General features: G+C 44.1%; 1 protein-coding gene across 1 annotated transcript in view; it reads right to left on the bottom strand.

Annotated features, from left to right (window-relative positions):
* Nucleotides 1-17,701, bottom strand: part of ARNT2 (aryl hydrocarbon receptor nuclear translocator 2) — a 176,400-nt gene that overhangs the window by 39,009 nt on the left and 119,690 nt on the right. Inside the window, exons 5-8 of the mRNA XM_025390052.1 lie at nucleotides 13,122-13,198; nucleotides 11,601-11,735; nucleotides 8,924-8,998; nucleotides 973-1,124 (exon numbers count right to left, since the gene is read on the bottom strand). Of these exons, the coding sequence (XP_025245837.1) occupies nucleotides 973-1,124; nucleotides 8,924-8,998; nucleotides 11,601-11,735; nucleotides 13,122-13,198 (439 nt within the window). The remainder of the gene's footprint in view (nucleotides 1-972; nucleotides 1,125-8,923; nucleotides 8,999-11,600; nucleotides 11,736-13,121; nucleotides 13,199-17,701) is intronic.

Genomic DNA, 17,701 nt, shown 5'->3' with positions numbered 1-17,701 from the left:
CGAGTGCTGAACCAGGGAAAATGGTGGATGCTGGTGCCACTGACTATGATGGCGAGACATGGGGACAGTTTTCCAGATGCCAACCTCATCTCACACCCTTGCATGCTACAGTCCTCCCGACACACTGGCCATGGCTTCCACATGCTTGCATTTGCTTGGACATCCTTTTGTCCAAATGTCTTTGTGTTGGTTCCTTGGCCTTGTATATCCTTGAGATTAAATGCAGAGGAGGTATGACCTGTTCAAGGTCATGCTCACTGTGCTGGAAGTTGAACCCCGTGTCTGGCCTGTAGCTTGACTTCCTTTAATCTTTACAGCAACCTTATGAGGGAGGTGAAGAGAGGAAGTGACTTGTTCAAGGTTGCACAGCCAGGAAGTGGTGGGGTCAAGGTCTGCTAACATGCATGGGACATAGGAGTGGTGACTCCAGCAGAGATCTTGGGATCCTCGGGCCCTGGGCAGGGAGGAATGCTTCCATGGCTGGGCAGCAGGGAAGTCATGTGTCCTTGAGGTGCCTACACCCAGGCCACCTGTCCCATTCTCTAGAGCTGTCAAGAGGCTCAGCCTCACTTCGTCCACCCCCGGCTGCAGCAGGACCAAGAAACCAGGCACAAGCAGCTGCTGCAACAGGGAGCAACATGGGACGGCCCAGCAGAGCTCCATTTGGCTGGGTTCCATGCTCAGGGGGAAGAAAAGAGGAACAGAAACTGGAGCACCTTGCACTGAAGGGAAGGGAGTGTCATGATCATCACTCATTCTTTTGTTTCTCACAAATCAGGAGGGAAATGAGAAGGAGGAACATGGGAGGGAGACAGTGATGGGGACCTACAGTCTCCTCTGTTCTTAATCCTGCAGGGATTTCCAGCTGCAGGGAGAGGCGGCAGGGAGAAAAGAGCTCCAAATAAAATTGCCAGCTCTGGACCCAAGCAAGCGCATGTGGATTCCAGGAGAGGGAAACAGTGGAGTACATACTTGACGTTGGTGTTGGTGCAGATGATGTACTCAATCTCATCAGAATAGGGATTCTGGAATGTGAAGCTGCTGGTGCGGATCAACATCCACTCCCGGTTCTTGGTGCGAAATCGATACATGACCGACAGTACTTGGCCTTTCAGCTTAACCACCTGAGAAAACATTTGGAGAAGGAAGTCAGCAGGAGGAAGGATGGTGCCAAACGGGAGGAGGGAGAGGCTGCAGGCAGTGGGGTTGTGGCGGGGGACAGCAGGATCTCAGAATAGGGGCATTGTGGCTAAAAGACAGTAAGAGAGGGAGAGCAGTTTTGCAATGGGAACTCCTCCGCCTACCTCCTGGTGAAACGGGGTGCTGCGTTTGGGTCATTCTGTAACCACGGTATGAGAAAGCAACCATTCAATGCCTGCTTTATAGTAGGACTTTTAATTTAGCTTTTACAAATCAGATCATGAAAACTCTGCAAGCCAGAGCGTTTTTCTTTTTGCCTTGGTTGCTAGGGTACTCTGGGTTTGGTGCTCTCCACTCACCCTCAAGTTATCTCACTCAGGTATGTAGCTACATTGTATTCACAGATTTATTTCTTGCTACCACAACATACAAGATGCTTAACCTCTGCTTAACATTGTAAAATGGAATCAATAGACTCTCTGATAGGAGACATAATGAAATGATCACTTTCCATGGATTATTTATTTATTTTTATAAGTTTCTATGTATTACACTTTGATGTTGTAATATGATTTCAAATGTATTGCTTCAGAAATAGCCTCACGAGTTTGGTAAGATGAGTTTTCTTATTTACAGCTGATAATACTGAGACTCAGGGAAATTAAATAAGTCATCCAAGATCAGATAACTTTGGTGGAAAAGCTGGGACAGGAAGCAAGATCTTACTTCCAAATCACAATATTGTCCCTCTGGCTACACAGATCTCCCCTTTGTTCTATTGAAAATATGCTCCAGCCTGGCCATCATGACGAAACCCCGTCTCTACTAAAAATACGAAAACTAGCCATGCCCCATGCCTGTAATCCCAGCTACTTGGGAGGCTGAGGCATGAGAATCGCTGGAACCCAGGAGGCAGAAGTTACAGTGAGCAGACATCATGCCACTGCTGGCCCCCGCCACAACCCCACTGCCTGCAGTCTCCTTATCCAAGGGGGCTACAATCCAAAACCCCCAGTGGATGCCTGGAATTGTGAATAGTACCAAACCCTATAGATGCTATGCTGTTTCCTACATATACATACCTATGATAAAGTTTACAAATTAGAAACAGTAAGAGATTAACAACAACTCATAATAAAATAGAACAATTATACCAATATGCCAGCATCACTATTCTTGCACTTGTTTGGTAGCAAACGCAGTGTGGAAACACTGGCCAAAGGGAGGAATCACATCCCAAGCTGGACAGAGTGGGAAGGCACAAAATTTCATCATGCTACTCAGAACAGCACACAATGTAAAACTGATGAGTTATTTCTGGAATTTTCCATTTAATATTTTTGGACTGTGGTTGACTGCTGGTAACTGAAATTGTTGAAAGCATCACAGCAGGTAAGGGGGGGCTGCTGTGCACATCACAGGCACATGCAGCAAACCAGACACCGGAATACGCATGCATACGTGCAGAAGGTAGCATTCGGGTGCGCTTCTCATGGTTGAAGCACAAATGGAAGAAGGGATATAAATGACTGGTGGGACTAGGCCTGGGTGTGATTACACCCCCCAGGACAAAATATGGCGAGCAGGAGTTCTCTCCTCCACAGGCATGTGCAGACCCCAGATCAGGGCTGGCAAATCTCTGGGCCATGGCAGTCGGGCTTGCTGACTGAGAGATCACAATGTGACCACAGATTAGAATGGGGACTTGGTCCCTGCGATCAGGGAAGGCCTGATTCACCCATTCCTCACACCCACCACACTTGTGGTCTATTCTTCGGTGGTGTCTGTCATCTTGGCCAGACTGCACTCAGCATGGGGACAGGGACATCTTGGTCACCTGTGTCTACTCCATGTCTATCCTCAAGCCCTACAAGGAGCAGGCTCTCAGAGCACACTTCCCACAGGGACTCAATGGTGTGCTGGCCCCACAGCTGGGGATAGCCATCCCTCTTCCACACTGTCCCCGGGGGAAGCCAGACAAAATCTGGGCCTGCGGATGTCAGGTAAAGCTCCCTGGTGGGAAATCCCTGAGTGATAAATAAAAGAAACCAAGAGCTCTGGGAGGGTGGGCAGCTGTCCCAGACACCACAGGGGAGGAGGCTGAGCTGTGCAGTAGGTAAGGCCGGGCATGTCTGCGGCTCCAACAGCAACCTGGCTCTTTCCTCGTGGGGCTGGAGGTCAAGGCCATGTGCCTCTCAGGTCAGCATCCAAGGGGGACTTCTCTGTGTCTGCTCCAAAAACAGGGGACATAGGGAGTCACTGTCCACATTTTGAAACCCACATCTTCTGCAGTCTGAGGAAGCACAGGAAGGGTGGTCCCTTTTTTTGTTTGTTTCTTCTAACTAGAATGCCTGAGATAGTGTGAAATTTGTTAGCTCCACGCAACTAGCACACAGAAGGCACCACCTTAGGAGTTGTGTAAAGGGAAGCTCAGCCTTAGGAGCTGTGGAAAGAGAACAGAAGAAGGGAGCCGGCAGTTCTGCACCCTCCTGGCTCCAAGTTATAGGCTAAGCACCTTAGACATGTTGTCTCAAGCAGTCCTCACAACAGCATTTTGTGAACCTGGAAACTGAGCCTCAAAGGAGTTGAATACCTTGCCTAAAGCCTTATGACCTTAAGCCTAGATCTACCTGTCTCCAAAGCCCTTTACATAAATTCCTATTGCCAATACACATTCTCTGTCCCCAAAGAGCCTCTCAGCCAGCAGGTGAAGGATCAGTGTGTAGATAACTATAAACCAGAGAGAGTACGCTTGATGCCACTACAGAAACACAGATGAAATGCCATGGGGTTACCAGGAGGGTGAGGAGAGATGGCCTGCGGTCAGGATCTGAAGACGGCTCCTGGAGAGAAATGGGGTTTCTCTCCAGTTGGAAGAGGGTAAAGTGTTGGCAAGTGAAGATGTGTGGGGAGGGCTCTCCTGGCAGAAGGTACAGCATGGGTAAATGTTGGGAGGCTGGGAAACCTGACATGTGATGGGGGATTGGCTATGCATGGTACAGGTGACATGGTCCAGGCCCTCAGACCAGGGCGATGCACGTGGCTGTGCTTAACCCAGGTGCAATGCAGGAGATGGCCAAGGCCAAGCATAAAACCTGGCTTAGCCTGGCTCTTCATGGAAACAGCCCCCTTCATCATCTTCCTCATCATGGAAGGTGCCTGAGCGGAAAGGAGGCAGGCGAGATGGCAGCCTGCTTTCACTTTGACGGAGTTCAGCTCTTTTTGACTTATAGGTAAACTGTGCTCGGAGAGGGAAACCAAGAGCAGACGCAAGTTTCCTGGTCCCCGGCTGGCTCCCTGTCACCCCCTCAAACTCAAATTCCTCACAAACAATCATGTTCTAAGGGCCTCCTGTCCAGACTATTCAAGTACTTTTGTTTAAATCCAGAGTTCAAGAGCTGGCTCTTAGCTGACGTAGCCACCTCCCTGCTTCTGCGAGAAGAAGCCACTTCCCTTTATCAACATTTGACCCCCACCTCAGCTATCAGTGGGGAGACCAAAGAACACAAGCACGGGGCCAAGGCACGGTGTGCTCCAGCATGTCCCTGCAGCTGCTTGGCCGCTGCCCACTGTGCTCTGTGGCGGGGGCTGGGGCTGGGGCTGGGGCTGGGGCTGCCGGCATTGCTGTCTCGGCCTCCCCTCCTGCTGGAGGAATGTGGTGGCTGCTCTCTGAGTGAGAATTACTTAAGCTGGGTATCAGGGTGGGATCAGATGTTAAATTCCTTCTTCGTCTTTTCAAAACCCCCCGGGTTCTGACAGTGTCAGCAGTCTGAAGCCTTGGGTATGCTGTTGGATGGAGAGGCCTGTGTGTGGGGTGGGGTGTCGTGATTGGATGCATTGGAGGCAGGCAGGCCTGGGTTCTGCGACCTGGGGCAGGCAACTGCACCTCCCAGTGTCTACTGTGAAAAAAATGAGGAAGACAACACTTACTGTGTAGGTTTGAGGATTACATAAGATAATGAAACGGGTCTGGCCAGTTACTGGGCACAGAATGGAGGCCCCCATCACTGTTAAAGCTCCATTTCCATTAACCCAGAAAAATGAAGCACACCCAACCCAAACCTGACTATGCTAAATGATGCAAAGTTTATCATAATTTCCACATAGTTAGCAAACATATGGCACAAAAAGGCATCCTCTTACAATGTTTAACCATTCCAATTCCACATTTTTCCAAAATGAAAATCAATTGCTATGGGTTTTGATCCATTTAGATTCCTTTGTTAAGAGCCACCCTTGTACAGGGCTCTACACTCAGTGGTGAAGATGAGGATCAAATGCACAGATGAAGGCTGGGCACAGTGGCTCATGCCTGTAATCCTAGCCCTTTGGGAGGCCAAGGCAGGCGGATCACTTGGGGTCAGGAGTTTGAGACCAGCCTGGCCAACATGGTGAAACCCAATCTCCACTAAAAATACAAAACCTAGCCAGGCATGATGGCACATGCCTATAATCTCAGCTACTCGGGAGGCTGAGGGGCACGTGTATCACTTGAACCCAGAAGGTGGAGGTTGCAGTGAGCTGAGATTGTGCCACTGCACTCCAGCCTGGGCGACAGAGTGAGACCCCATCTTAAAAAAAAACAAAAATAATAATAATAATAATAAAAAAGCACAGACGTAATGAAGTCTGCCCATAGGGAGGTCAGGTTCTGGTAAGGAAGACAAAAAAATAATCCCCCAAACAAGCCAATGGACAAATAAATAAAACTGAAATAGTTGCTGTGAAGGAAAACAAGGGACTTAGAAGGAGGCTGGGGTGACTTTCCTAGGTAGGGTGACCACTGAGGGCATCCCTGAGACAACATGAGTAGAAAGCTGAAGGATAAGATGTCAGTCACGTGAAGAGTGAAGGAAAGGCATTCCCTCAGGGGAACAGCACGTGCAAAGGCCCTGAGGTGGGGAAAAGCATGTTCAAGGAACCAGGAGGCGGCCAGCGTAACTCAGGAGTAGTGTCCACATGAGGATGAGACGGGGCCAGGTATACAGATAGCATGAAGCTATGAAAAGGAGCTTGGATTTGATTCTAAATGCCCTGTTGGCAGCTTTTAAGTAAAGATGTGGCAAAACCTAATTTATGTCTTCAGAATGGCTTGGAGTAAAGTAAGAGTAAAAGCAGAGAGACCAGCAAGAAAATGACTGCAATGGTCAGAATGGGAGATGGGGTGACCTGGTTCAGGGGGGTAGGAAAGAAGACAGAAAGGAGGGGCTGAGTGTATGGAGTGGGACTGAGGGAAGAGCTGAGGATGTTTCTTGGTTTCTGGCCTGGGCAAACAGGTGGATGGTGACGTGAGGAGAACTGGGGGCTGGGAAAGGAGAATCAGGCATTCTGCATTTGAGGGCTGTGGGGCACTGATGTGGCAGTGTGGCATAGCAGCTGGTTGTTACATGGGTGTTTAGCCCAGTACCCAATAGTTATATTTCCCTCCTCCCACTGTCCACCCTCAAGTAGACCCCAGTGGGCTACTACCCCAGTGGGGTAAAAGCAAGTGTGGAGCAGGATGGACAGTCTGGGCTGGAGTCGTCCCATGGGTAGGATTATCCAGGGAGACATCACAGGGAGGAGAGAAGGCAGCCAAGGGGTGAGCCCTGGGGCATCATCCATCATGGCTTGTAGAAGAAGGCAGAAGAGGAGAAACCAGCAGAGGAGGCCAGAAATGGGAAGAAAGCCAGGAGTGGGTGATGTTCTGAAAGGAACGAGCAGAGTGTGCAGGAAGGAGTGGGGGTTAAGAGTTCTATCCACATATGTGGCATAAATTTGGAGTCCTATGTCTATTTGTGCAAACATAGCAATGCCTTCAATAGGAAGGTTCGGCGGTCAGAGAGGCCCCACTCTTAGATACTTGAAAGGCAGAATGTCAGGCACATGCTTTCTCAGAGGCGTGACAAACTATTATTCCCTCTTGAAAAGTAACTCAAGGACCTCTTTCCTTGAATAGAACACTGCCTGCTCTATTCTTTCCTAGGGCTGAAGCAAGACATGAGAGCCCTGTGGAGAGAGGAGGTGTGTTCTCTCTCTCACCTCAGCTGAACCTGGGCTCAGGAAGCCGCAACTCCTCCATGTGAATCCCGGTTCTCTCATTCATCGCCTGTGTGGCAGGGAGGTGCTTTTAGGTCACCAAGCCTCACTGCACTCACCTGTAACATGAAGATGATGATGCCTACCTCCTCCGACTACTATGCAGATTCAATAGTGCATGGGACAAGGCTTCCCATATGTTTGGCACACAGTAGGTGCTCAATACACAGCAGCTAACAGCCACGATGTGCATGACACTGTTACTAGGGTGACTACCCTCTCGGGCTCCCAGGTCACCCTAAATCCCTCTCTCCTCACCATGTCTATCCAAAGCATCGGCACTCGTCAAACAACTGTCTCCTCAAGTTGCCCCCTATTTTAAATTCCCACTGCCCCTGCCCACATTCTGGCCACATCACCTCTTACTTGGACAATTTTAAAAGCCTCTTGTCTTTGTTTCCAGTTATTTCCCCATCTGTGTCTTCTGCATACCCGGGCTACTAAAGTGGTTTTTTGAAACACTGCTCTGCCTAAAATCCTCAAAGTCATCCTCGCTTACCTTTCTTTTTACTTTATGTATGTATGTATGTATGTATGTATGTATGTATGCACGTATGTATTTATTTGAGACAGAGTCTTGCTCTTGTTGCCCAGGCTGGAGTACAATGGCACAATCTTGGCTCACTGCAACCTCTGCCTCCCGGGTTCAAGTGATTCTCTTGCCTCAGTTTCCAGAGTAGCTGGGATTACAGGCACCTGCCCCCACACCTGGCTAATTTTTGTATTTTTAGTAGAGACGGAGTTTTGCCATGTTGGCCAGGCTGGTCTCGAACTCCTGACCTCATGATCGGCCCACCTTGGCCTCCCAAAGTGCTGGGATTATGGGCGTGAGCCACCCCGCCCGGCCGCTTACCTTTTTATTGGTTGATTGATTGATTGATTGAGACAGAGTCTCACTCTGTCACCCAGACCGAAGTGCAGTGGTGCAATCTTTGTGCACTGCAACCTCTACCTCCCAGGTTCAAGCTATTTGCCTGCCTCCCAAGTAGCTGGGACTACAGGTGCGTGTCACCATGCCTGGCTAATTTTTGTATTTTTAGTAGAGGTGAGGTTTTGCCACATTGGCCAGGCTGGTCTTGAATTCCTGGCCTCAAGTGATCTGCCCACCTTGGCCTCCCAAAGTGCTGGGATTATAGGAATGAGCCACTGCACCTGGTCTTCACTTACCTTTAAATGACTGAGGAGAGAATCTACGTTCTTTAGCATGGGTTAAGAGGCCTTTCACAACTTGGCTGTACCAGGCTCATTTATCACCACTGCCCACCTCCTCCAAGTCAGCCAGTGCCACTCCAGCCACTAGGAACTGCTTAGGATTCTCCCTTTTGTAACTCTAGGGCTGCCCCTTCAGTCTAGAATATTCACTTATTTATTCTATGCTCGTCCTTTAAGACCCATCCCAGTTGTTCTCTCCCCCGGAACAATTCCTCCCTCTTCCCCATGCAGTTATCCTCTCCAGCCTCTGTGCTCTGCAGTCTTTTTCTTCATGACCCTTTAGAGTTCTTCTCCTATTACATAGTACTTATTTACTGATGCATGTCTGTCTTCCCTACTAGACTGTGAGCGACTTCCTAGCAGGGGCCCTGAGTGAGGCCACAGGTAGGACCTTGCAGCCTGCCTGGCATATAGTAGGACTAATGTCCTGCCAGCCACATCCACAGGTGCCCAGACTATGCATCCGCTTTAAGTGGGCACTGGCAGTATGTACCTGCTGGAAGCTCTCACGCAGATGGCTCTGATCCTCAGGGTGGCAGAATTCCAAAATGTCCTTTCCCAGAAGATCCTAAATAAAAGAGACAAGCTTTAGTAATCCCAGATCCATTTGTAATTATTTACATACTCACTGTGAGACAACTGTTCATTTCCATCTCCTTTAACATCTCCTTTAACTCATCTTCTTTAGCCTGTCCCACCCCAGATTTGAAAAAAAAAGTGAATGCAAAATTTTCCTGGGAGCCATCAGGGAACTGGCTTCTTGGTATTCATTCTAAGTTCCTTTGGCATGCTCAATATCAATTTCTAATTTGCTAAGGCACTACATCAGTAGCTTCAGAATGCAATTTTATTTTTATTTGTCTTGGAGAGGCAAACTGCAATAAACATATTTTAATAACATAAAAAGAAAGCAAAATAATAGCCTGAGGACAGATGTGTTGCTTATGAAAACTGGAATTATTTAAATGTGGAAATTGTAGCTCTCCTGTGGCTGAAGAAATGAGGTTATCATAAAATAACTGTACTTGTTAAAAGCCTGTTTACTATCTACCATCATTAGTCTATGCTACATTCAAAGGACATAGCATTAGTCCAAAAAAAAATGTGTTTCACAATGAAACTGATCAGAATAAGATAAACTGTTTACAGATAACTTCAAAAGTGTTGTAGTAAAGTGGTCCAGTTAAAAGTGTATTTTTAGGCCGGGCGCGGTGGCTCAAGCCTGTAATCCCAGCACTTTGGGAGGCCGAGACGGGCGGATCACGAGGTCGGGAGATCGAGACCATCCTGGCTGACACGGTGAAACCCCGTCTCTACTAAAAAATACAAAAAATTAGCCAGTCGAGGTGGCGGGCACCTGAAGTCCCAGCTACTCGGGAGGCTGAGGCAGGAGAATGGCGTGAACCCGGGAGGCGGAGCTTGCAGTGAGCTGAGATCCGGTCACTGCACTCCAGCCTGGGCGGCAGAGCCAGACTCCGTCTCAAAAAAAAAAAAAAAAAGTGTATTTTTAAAATTTATTTTATGTTTTTTATTTTTCGAGATGGAGTTTCACTCTTGTGCCCTAGGCTGGAGTGCAATGGCGCGATCTTGGCTCACTGCAACCTCTGCCTCCCGGGTTCAAGCAATTCTCCTGCCTCAGCCTCCTGTAGCTGGGATTACAGGCACCTGCCACCATGCACAGCTAATTTTTGTATTTTTAGTAGAGACAGGGTTTCACCTGTTGGTCAGGCTGGTCTCTAACTCCTGACCTCAAGTGATCCACCCGCCTCAGCCTCCCAAAGTGCTGGGATTACAGGCATGAGCCACCATGCCTGGTCAGGAAGTGTTTTAAACAGCAAAAGATTTAAACTAACTCATTGATCGCAATCCAAATCAGCAAATGGCCTAAGTGAATGCTGACACTGGCAGTGGAGGGGAGTCCTATCTGCGTGCCAAGAAGCAACTGGATGCCCATGGGAAGTGCCACTGGATAAATGGGTCTGGCTGCCATCAGAGGTTGGGGTGAACTTGGAAACAAATCCATTTCTCCCTTTATTCCATCCAAGAATCCCAAGATTTACATAAATCTAGACATGCAGAATCATATGCAGGGTCCTAATAGTTCTAGTTTGAACTGCTTCTAGTCCTAAAATATACATGCCATTAAAATACTCATATATACATATCTCAAAACTTTGTTCCTCAGAATAAACATCTTTTTTCTTTATAAAAAAGCTTTTTTTTTTAAAATAAATTTAGATCTACAAAAAAGTTGATACTACAATACACTGCTATATATCCTTTATGTATATTCAATAATTATCAATATATTATCACATTTGCATTTTTCCTTCTTCATATATATGTATATGTTCATACACAGGCATGTATATACTTAATTTCCTACTGAACCATTTGAAATTAAGTTGTAGACATCATGGCACTTCTCCTCAAAGTATTTTAGCATGCATCTCATAAAAATGAGATTATCTTACAAAACGACAATGTGCTATCATGTGCTATACTAAACCTAAGAAAATCAATAATTATTCAATGACATCACCCAATATTCTGTACATATTAACATTTCAATTGTCTCCCAAATGAATTTTCTATCAATCTGTCTTCAGGCCCAGGACACAATTAAGGCCCTTTTGTGGCATATTATTATTTTATCTCTTTGGTCTATTTTAATCTGGGACAATTGCTCCTGCCTTTTTGTTTCTCATGACATTGACTTTTTAAAAGAATCTAGAACACAGACCTAAAGACGTGCCACCTATATAAAAAAAGGTTTCCAAATGCACTTGAGAAACAAGAGGTTAGGCAAAATTAGGCAGGCATCTTTACCAGGCTTTGCAGAGTCTTCCACATTAATGAGCTTTGTAATGAATATTAATTAATAAGAGAGTCCCTTTTAATAGAACATCTTAACTCCAGTTTGTGAAAAATCAACTAGAGAAACATAACAGCGAGGGCAAAGAAGAAAGAGTCCATGTTAAGTGGCACAGGTGTTTACAACGTCCTTTCTTGCCTTGGAAGGATATCTATCATTCTATGCAGGCAGGGTATATTGGTCTTTATGATGTTTCTCCACATGGCCATTGTGTTGTATCTCAAATGAGGTAAGAATGTTTTTAAAACAATTAAATCTCTAGTCAATTGCCATGAGCTCAAAACTATCTACTGACCTGGGGTTGGTAGCCAATCACACTGATACATCTTGGATCCACAAATGTGATGATTCCATCAGAGTTATGCCGGGATAAGAACTCTGTGGGCACTGACATCCCATTCATGTCCATGCATACAGGAGAGCTGGTCACCTGGGATGGGGAAAATCCACAGTTGAGGTGGTGTTGACAGAGATGAGTTGGAGATGGTGACAGAGATGAGAAGAGTAATCCATGTGCATTTCACTTCAAAGATCTTTCCATGTCAGTCAGTACAATGACCCTAAAGTGTTCAAATATCTATCCCTGATCACATCTTTAACTGTAACAGTTGGCCACTTTCTTTACATTTCTGAACTTCAGTTGCCTCATCAACCAATGGGAATAATAAAACCTATAATCTCATAGGATGTTTGTGAGCCTTAAAAGGGATATTGCATGTTAAACCTTGGCAATAGCTCAAGTTGGTGCTCAATAAATGTTAATCCCTTTCTCTTCCCCTACCTTCCCTTTACTAAGGATGACAAATGAGCCTAAGGAACTAGTTAAAATACTTGGAGCATATATATTTGTGAATTGAATTTACCCAAATATTCTTTCTTCACCCATGTGCAAGCAATACCCAGCGTAGGTCATACATGGATGAAATTGCCTATTCATTTGTCTGAAAATGGTCAGAACTAGGAAACCAGGGATGTGAGAGATTAGTGTATCTGAACCAGGTCTAGTATGTCTCTCCTCTTCGGGATGGGGAAGACCCTCAATGTCCTAGGGAGAATGAACAGTCCAGTTGAATGAGTAGTTACTGTGTGTGCCAGACATTGAGCAAATTTAACTTTCACACAATAAAAGACACATTCCCTGGCCTTGAGGAGCTTGCGGGGATGAGCATGCACTCAACTTACTACCTGCAACAGACAGTGAAAGAAGAGTAACTGAGGGTAGAGCTCAGTGATATGAGAGCAGGGAGGAGAGAAGGATTGATTTTGACTAAGATCAGGGAGACATTTTAGTTGGGTCTTGAAAGATGAGCAGATAAGGAGGGTAAGGAATATTGAAAGGAGAAGAAGGGGAACAAGGAAATACCAGGCAGAAGAAACAGCCTGTGAACACCCCCAGAGGTGGGGGTTTATGGAAAGGGGAATGGTGCTGTGTGGGAACAAGATGTGAGAGAGGAAGAAAGGAAGGAGATGGGGTTGTGATGATGAGCTTGGACTTTATCCCATAGACCCTGGGGAAACAGTCAAGGGGGTTAAGCAGGGATGTGATGTGAGCAGAATGCAAGTTCATGGCAACTGGCACAGCATGGGGGATGAACTGATGCAACCCTTCAACTCAGCAAGAACTCTGCTTGCAGCTCACAGTCAGTCCCCTTCTCTTCTAGATTTGGCCTCAGCCTTGTCCCACAGAGTGAGACACGAAACCCAACAAATACCAAGAACACAGGTGATCAGAATAGGCATCCAAACCAACTGTCTTCTGCACTTTGTGGCAATAAGCCTTCATTTAAGATTAAAAAGGCTATGAATTTTTTCTTACCTGGAGTCTCCCAATTGCCACGAGGCAATATTTACTGCCTTGTCCCACATCAGCATCTTCTTCAGGTATGGTCATTCCTGAAATGGGAAATACCAGTGTCATCAACAATATGCCCAAGGTGAATGGGAAAGAAGAAAAGTGTCCACAATTTTATTTAAGCAATCGAAAATACAGTGAGTGTTGCCCATGCAGGGCTGGGAAGCCAGCCAATGAATTAACCAGTTCCTCACTCAGTTCCTGCTTCTCTCTCTGCCTGATGTCTTTTGACAATTTTACGGTACATTATCATCTCCCTCTGTGGATGATGCAGAGGAAATTAAGGAAGATAAAATAGAAATAATTCTTCTGTACATTTGTACAACTTGGACAAAACGTTTATTTAGGATATTTCAGTAAGAAGCCAATATGGGTCTTTCAGCTTATGTAAATATCTCTCTTATCTGCTGACAAAGAATGAAACAAAGACCATCGCAGGCAAAAGAAACACAAGTAAAAACCACTCAAGCTGGTTACTAACTTGTCAGGCAAGGGAGCACAACCAGTGTTTCTCCTTGTGGGGGAAAGTCAGGGTTGTTTAAGGGCTAGAAAGGAGACACTGGTGATGGTTATGCTAAGCACTGAAAGCTAGTGCTCCAGATAGAAAGGAACTGGTTAAAACAATCCTCATTGTTCACTGGGGTTAAAAAACAGTTGTCTGTTTCATCCAGTGTGGGTCTGGTATCTGGGGTCCCTCACAGTGCAGGGTTCTTGAACATCTGTAGCTGGTTAGAACTGTTGTAGTGAACACAAGCATTCCTTTTTGATACCTCATAGGCAAATGCTGTTAAGTAAAAATTTCCTTTTACACTGCATGACACTTAACGCAAATATTTCCACACTGGGTTGGACCAAGGGTTCACAGTGATAGAGTCACACAAGTACAGTGACAGCCCCTCACTCTAGACATTGATAAAGGCATGTTAAACATTACCATGGTTTTGTGAGCCAGAGAAATGTCACTCCCACTACACTACATTCCTGTCTTCTTTCCATCCTTGTTCCATCCACCCTCTGTAGGTGACCAGTCTCTTTCATTTCTGGTTTATCCTTACTGCATTTCTTTTGCACAAATGTGCAGATACAAGTACATTTTCTCATGTCCTCTTCCTTCTTCTATGAAGAGCTGTGTACTGTAAATACTCTTGGACTTTGCTTACTTCACTGAATAGTATGTCCTGGAATTCACTCCATATGCATTCATACGGCTCTTCCTTAATTCTTTCTTATAACTGCACAGTGCTTCATCTTATTGAAGTGCCATGGTTTATTCAACCACTAAATACTGGACATTTAGGTGATTCCAATATTTTGCAGTGAGAAACAATGCTGCAATGAATAACCTTGTGCATATGTGTTTTATTATCATCAGAAGTGTATCTTTGGAATGGATCCCTTGAAGTGGGATTGCTGGGTCAAAAGGTAAGCGCATATGTAGTTTTGTTTTGACAAACTTTCTTCCAGAAGGATTGCACCAATTTGCATTCCCACCAGGAATGTATAGGAAGTCTGCTTCCCCAAAGTCTTGGCCAACATAACGTGCTGTCACGTTATTTAATGTTTGTCAGTCTGACAGGTGATAAATGATTTCTTAGTGTTGTCCTAATTTGCATTTCTCTAATTATGAGTGAGTTTGAACATTACTTCGTATGTTTGAGGACCATTTTTTATATCTTGTTTTTTAGTGAATTGTCTGCTACTGTCTCTTTCCCATTTTTCTATTTAGATATTTTGTCTGTCCATTTTTAAGAGTTTCCTGTATTTGGGATATTAAATCTTTGTGGCATATGTTATGAATATGTTATTCCAGATGGTCTCCTGTCTTTTGACTTTGTGGTGATTTAAAAATTTCAAAAATTTTATGTGGTAAGATTTATCAACCTTTTATTACTTCTGGAGTCTGAGTCACAGTTAGAAAGCTATTTCTTACACAAAGCTTAAGGAAAAATTCACCCTTGCTTTCCTCTGATACTTTTATGGTTTTATTTTTCACGTTTGGATCCCTAATCCATTTGGAGTTATTCTTTTGGGAGTTATGGGATATCAATCTAATTTTATCTTTCTCTAAATGGCTGTCCAGTTGACCCATCAACATTTTCTTAAATTGCAGTGATTTGAGATGCCAACTGTATCAAATAATTCCCACACATGTTTGGGTCTAATTTTGGACTGTCTCTTCTATTCCACTGGCCAATTGTCTATTTAGGAACTGGTACCATACCATTTTAATTATAGAGGCTTTATTGTATGTTTTAATGTCTGGAAGGACTATTCCTTGTATTTTTTCTTGGCTATTCTTGAAGGTATATTTTTCCACAGGAACTTTGGTAGTACCAACTTATCTGACTCCATAAAACAGCTTGATGATATTTTTATTAGGATTACATTACATTTGTAAATTAACTTCAGGAGAACTGACATCTCCTGAAGTTATAATGTTGAGTTATCCTCCCAAGAACAAAGGATGTTTTCTCATTTGTTTAAACCTACTTTTGTGTCTTTCAGGAGTGTTTTCAAATTTTCCTCATATATACTTGTACTTTGTGTACTTATTAAAATTATTTCTAATTCTTTAATCCTCTTTTTACTATTGTCAATGTGGCTTTCTCTACCATTATATCCTCTGCTTATTGTTTATGTATATGAAGGCTATTTTCATATATTAACTTAAATTATTTGTTTCAGTTTTATCACTGATTCACTAGGTTTTTCCAGGTGTACTATTATATAATCTGAAAATAGAGATAGTTTTCCTTTTTCTTTGTGCATTCTTTTGCCTCTAATTTCTCTTATTTAGTTGCATGGGATAATAAGTCTATTATAATTTTGAATAGTAGTAGGGATAGTGGGCATTATTGCCTTGTTTCTGATCTTAGCGGAAATGTCTCAGGGCTTTCTCCATTAAATACCACCTTTTGGACTAAGATACAACACGCATGCACACACATTTATCACATTAAGTAATCACCCCTCAATTATTGTTTAGCATTTTTGCAAATCTCTTTAATGCCTTGGGTAATAATGGACAGCTGGATTCTAGTATCTGCTCTGTACTCAATCTGTTACAATATGTTGTTTTCGTTGAGGTATATGAAGAAAATAGGGCCTCACATAGATATGGAAAAGGGAGAAAAGGGAGAAGCTTTTTCAGAATACTGAGTATATTCTCCTTTGGTATTTTTCCAAGTCTTGACAAGGGGTAGTTTCCTAAAGGCTAATTGTAATATAAAATCCAAAACTATATGAATGAATTTTTCATACTGTCATATTGTAACATTCAATACAATATTAAAATAGGCTAGTTTGTCTAACACTTTGGATGGATCTTTTACCCATCACATAATTTTACATATTATGTATTGGTCATTTGGAAAATAATAGTTCACCATATTATACAGACCTTCTAAACGTTGACACATTGCATTACACAACATTAAAATATCGCACTCGTTAATACCACTATGTATCTCATCAGAAACATCTCTAGATACTGGTCAAAATTATGGTGGCAGACACAAGCTTTCCAAAACTCAAATTTTTATTAGAAAACCAATTTTATCACTGACAACAAATACTGTCAACTGTTTTCCTTGAAGTGACAAGTTCAATTTGGTTTTTTTGAGAAAATATCTGCCAAATACATAAGTTGTAATAACCACCATTTGTTTGTTAGTCATTCTTTCAAGCAAAAACTATGTTCCATGGAAAAAACACCTAGTTCAGCTCACGGCCCAAAGGAAGCCTATGTGCTTTTCCCTGACACAATCCCCGTGCTTTGGTATGTGGAGAAGTCGCTTTATGCATGTTTTCCATTTGGGGCTTAATACAACTCATAAATTTACCATCTCAACAGGGACATTCTTAAGTGAAGCTGGCATTTAAACATTTTTAAATTATTTTTTAATTGCAAGTGTGTAGTGATAAAGAGTACAACGACCACCAGGACAACTTGGTATCACTGCCTTGATTCACGCTAAGGCCCAGCAAGTTTACCCACCAATGCTTTTTACGCCATCAGTGCAAATGTTGACACACAGAAAAGGGCAAAAACATCTCAGTGTTATTATGAGAATAGTTTTAACTTTGTGTGCCCTTGAAGACATTTCAGAGATTCCCATGGTCCATGGACCACACCTTGAGAACTGCTGCTGCTCTATGCACTGCCATTCTCCAGAGTTTTATACCTCATCTCATCTTGTCTCTTTTTATATCGTTTTTCCATCGCCTCTATTTTTTTTTTTTTTTTCTGAGATGGAGTTTCAGTCTGTGACTCAGGCTGGAGTGCAATGGTGTGATCTCTGCTCACTGCAACCTCCGCCTCCTGGGTTCAAGCGATTCTCCTGCCTCAACCTCCTTAGTAGCTGGGATTACAGGCACCTGCCACCACACATGTCTAATTTTTGTACTTTTAGTAGAGACAGGGTTTCACCATCTTGTTCAGGCTGGTCTTGAACTCCTGGCCTCGTGATTCACCTGCCTTGGCCTCCCAAAGTGCTGGGATTACAGGCATGAGCCACCACGCCCAGCCATTGCCTCTATTTCTA

This window comes from Theropithecus gelada, chromosome 7a (assembly GCF_003255815.1).
Source record: "Theropithecus gelada isolate Dixy chromosome 7a, Tgel_1.0, whole genome shotgun sequence".
NCBI lineage: Eukaryota > Metazoa > Chordata > Mammalia > Primates > Cercopithecidae > Theropithecus > Theropithecus gelada.
The sequence above is the reverse complement of the archived record's forward strand: the minus strand, read 5'-3'. Positions and strand labels throughout refer to the sequence as shown.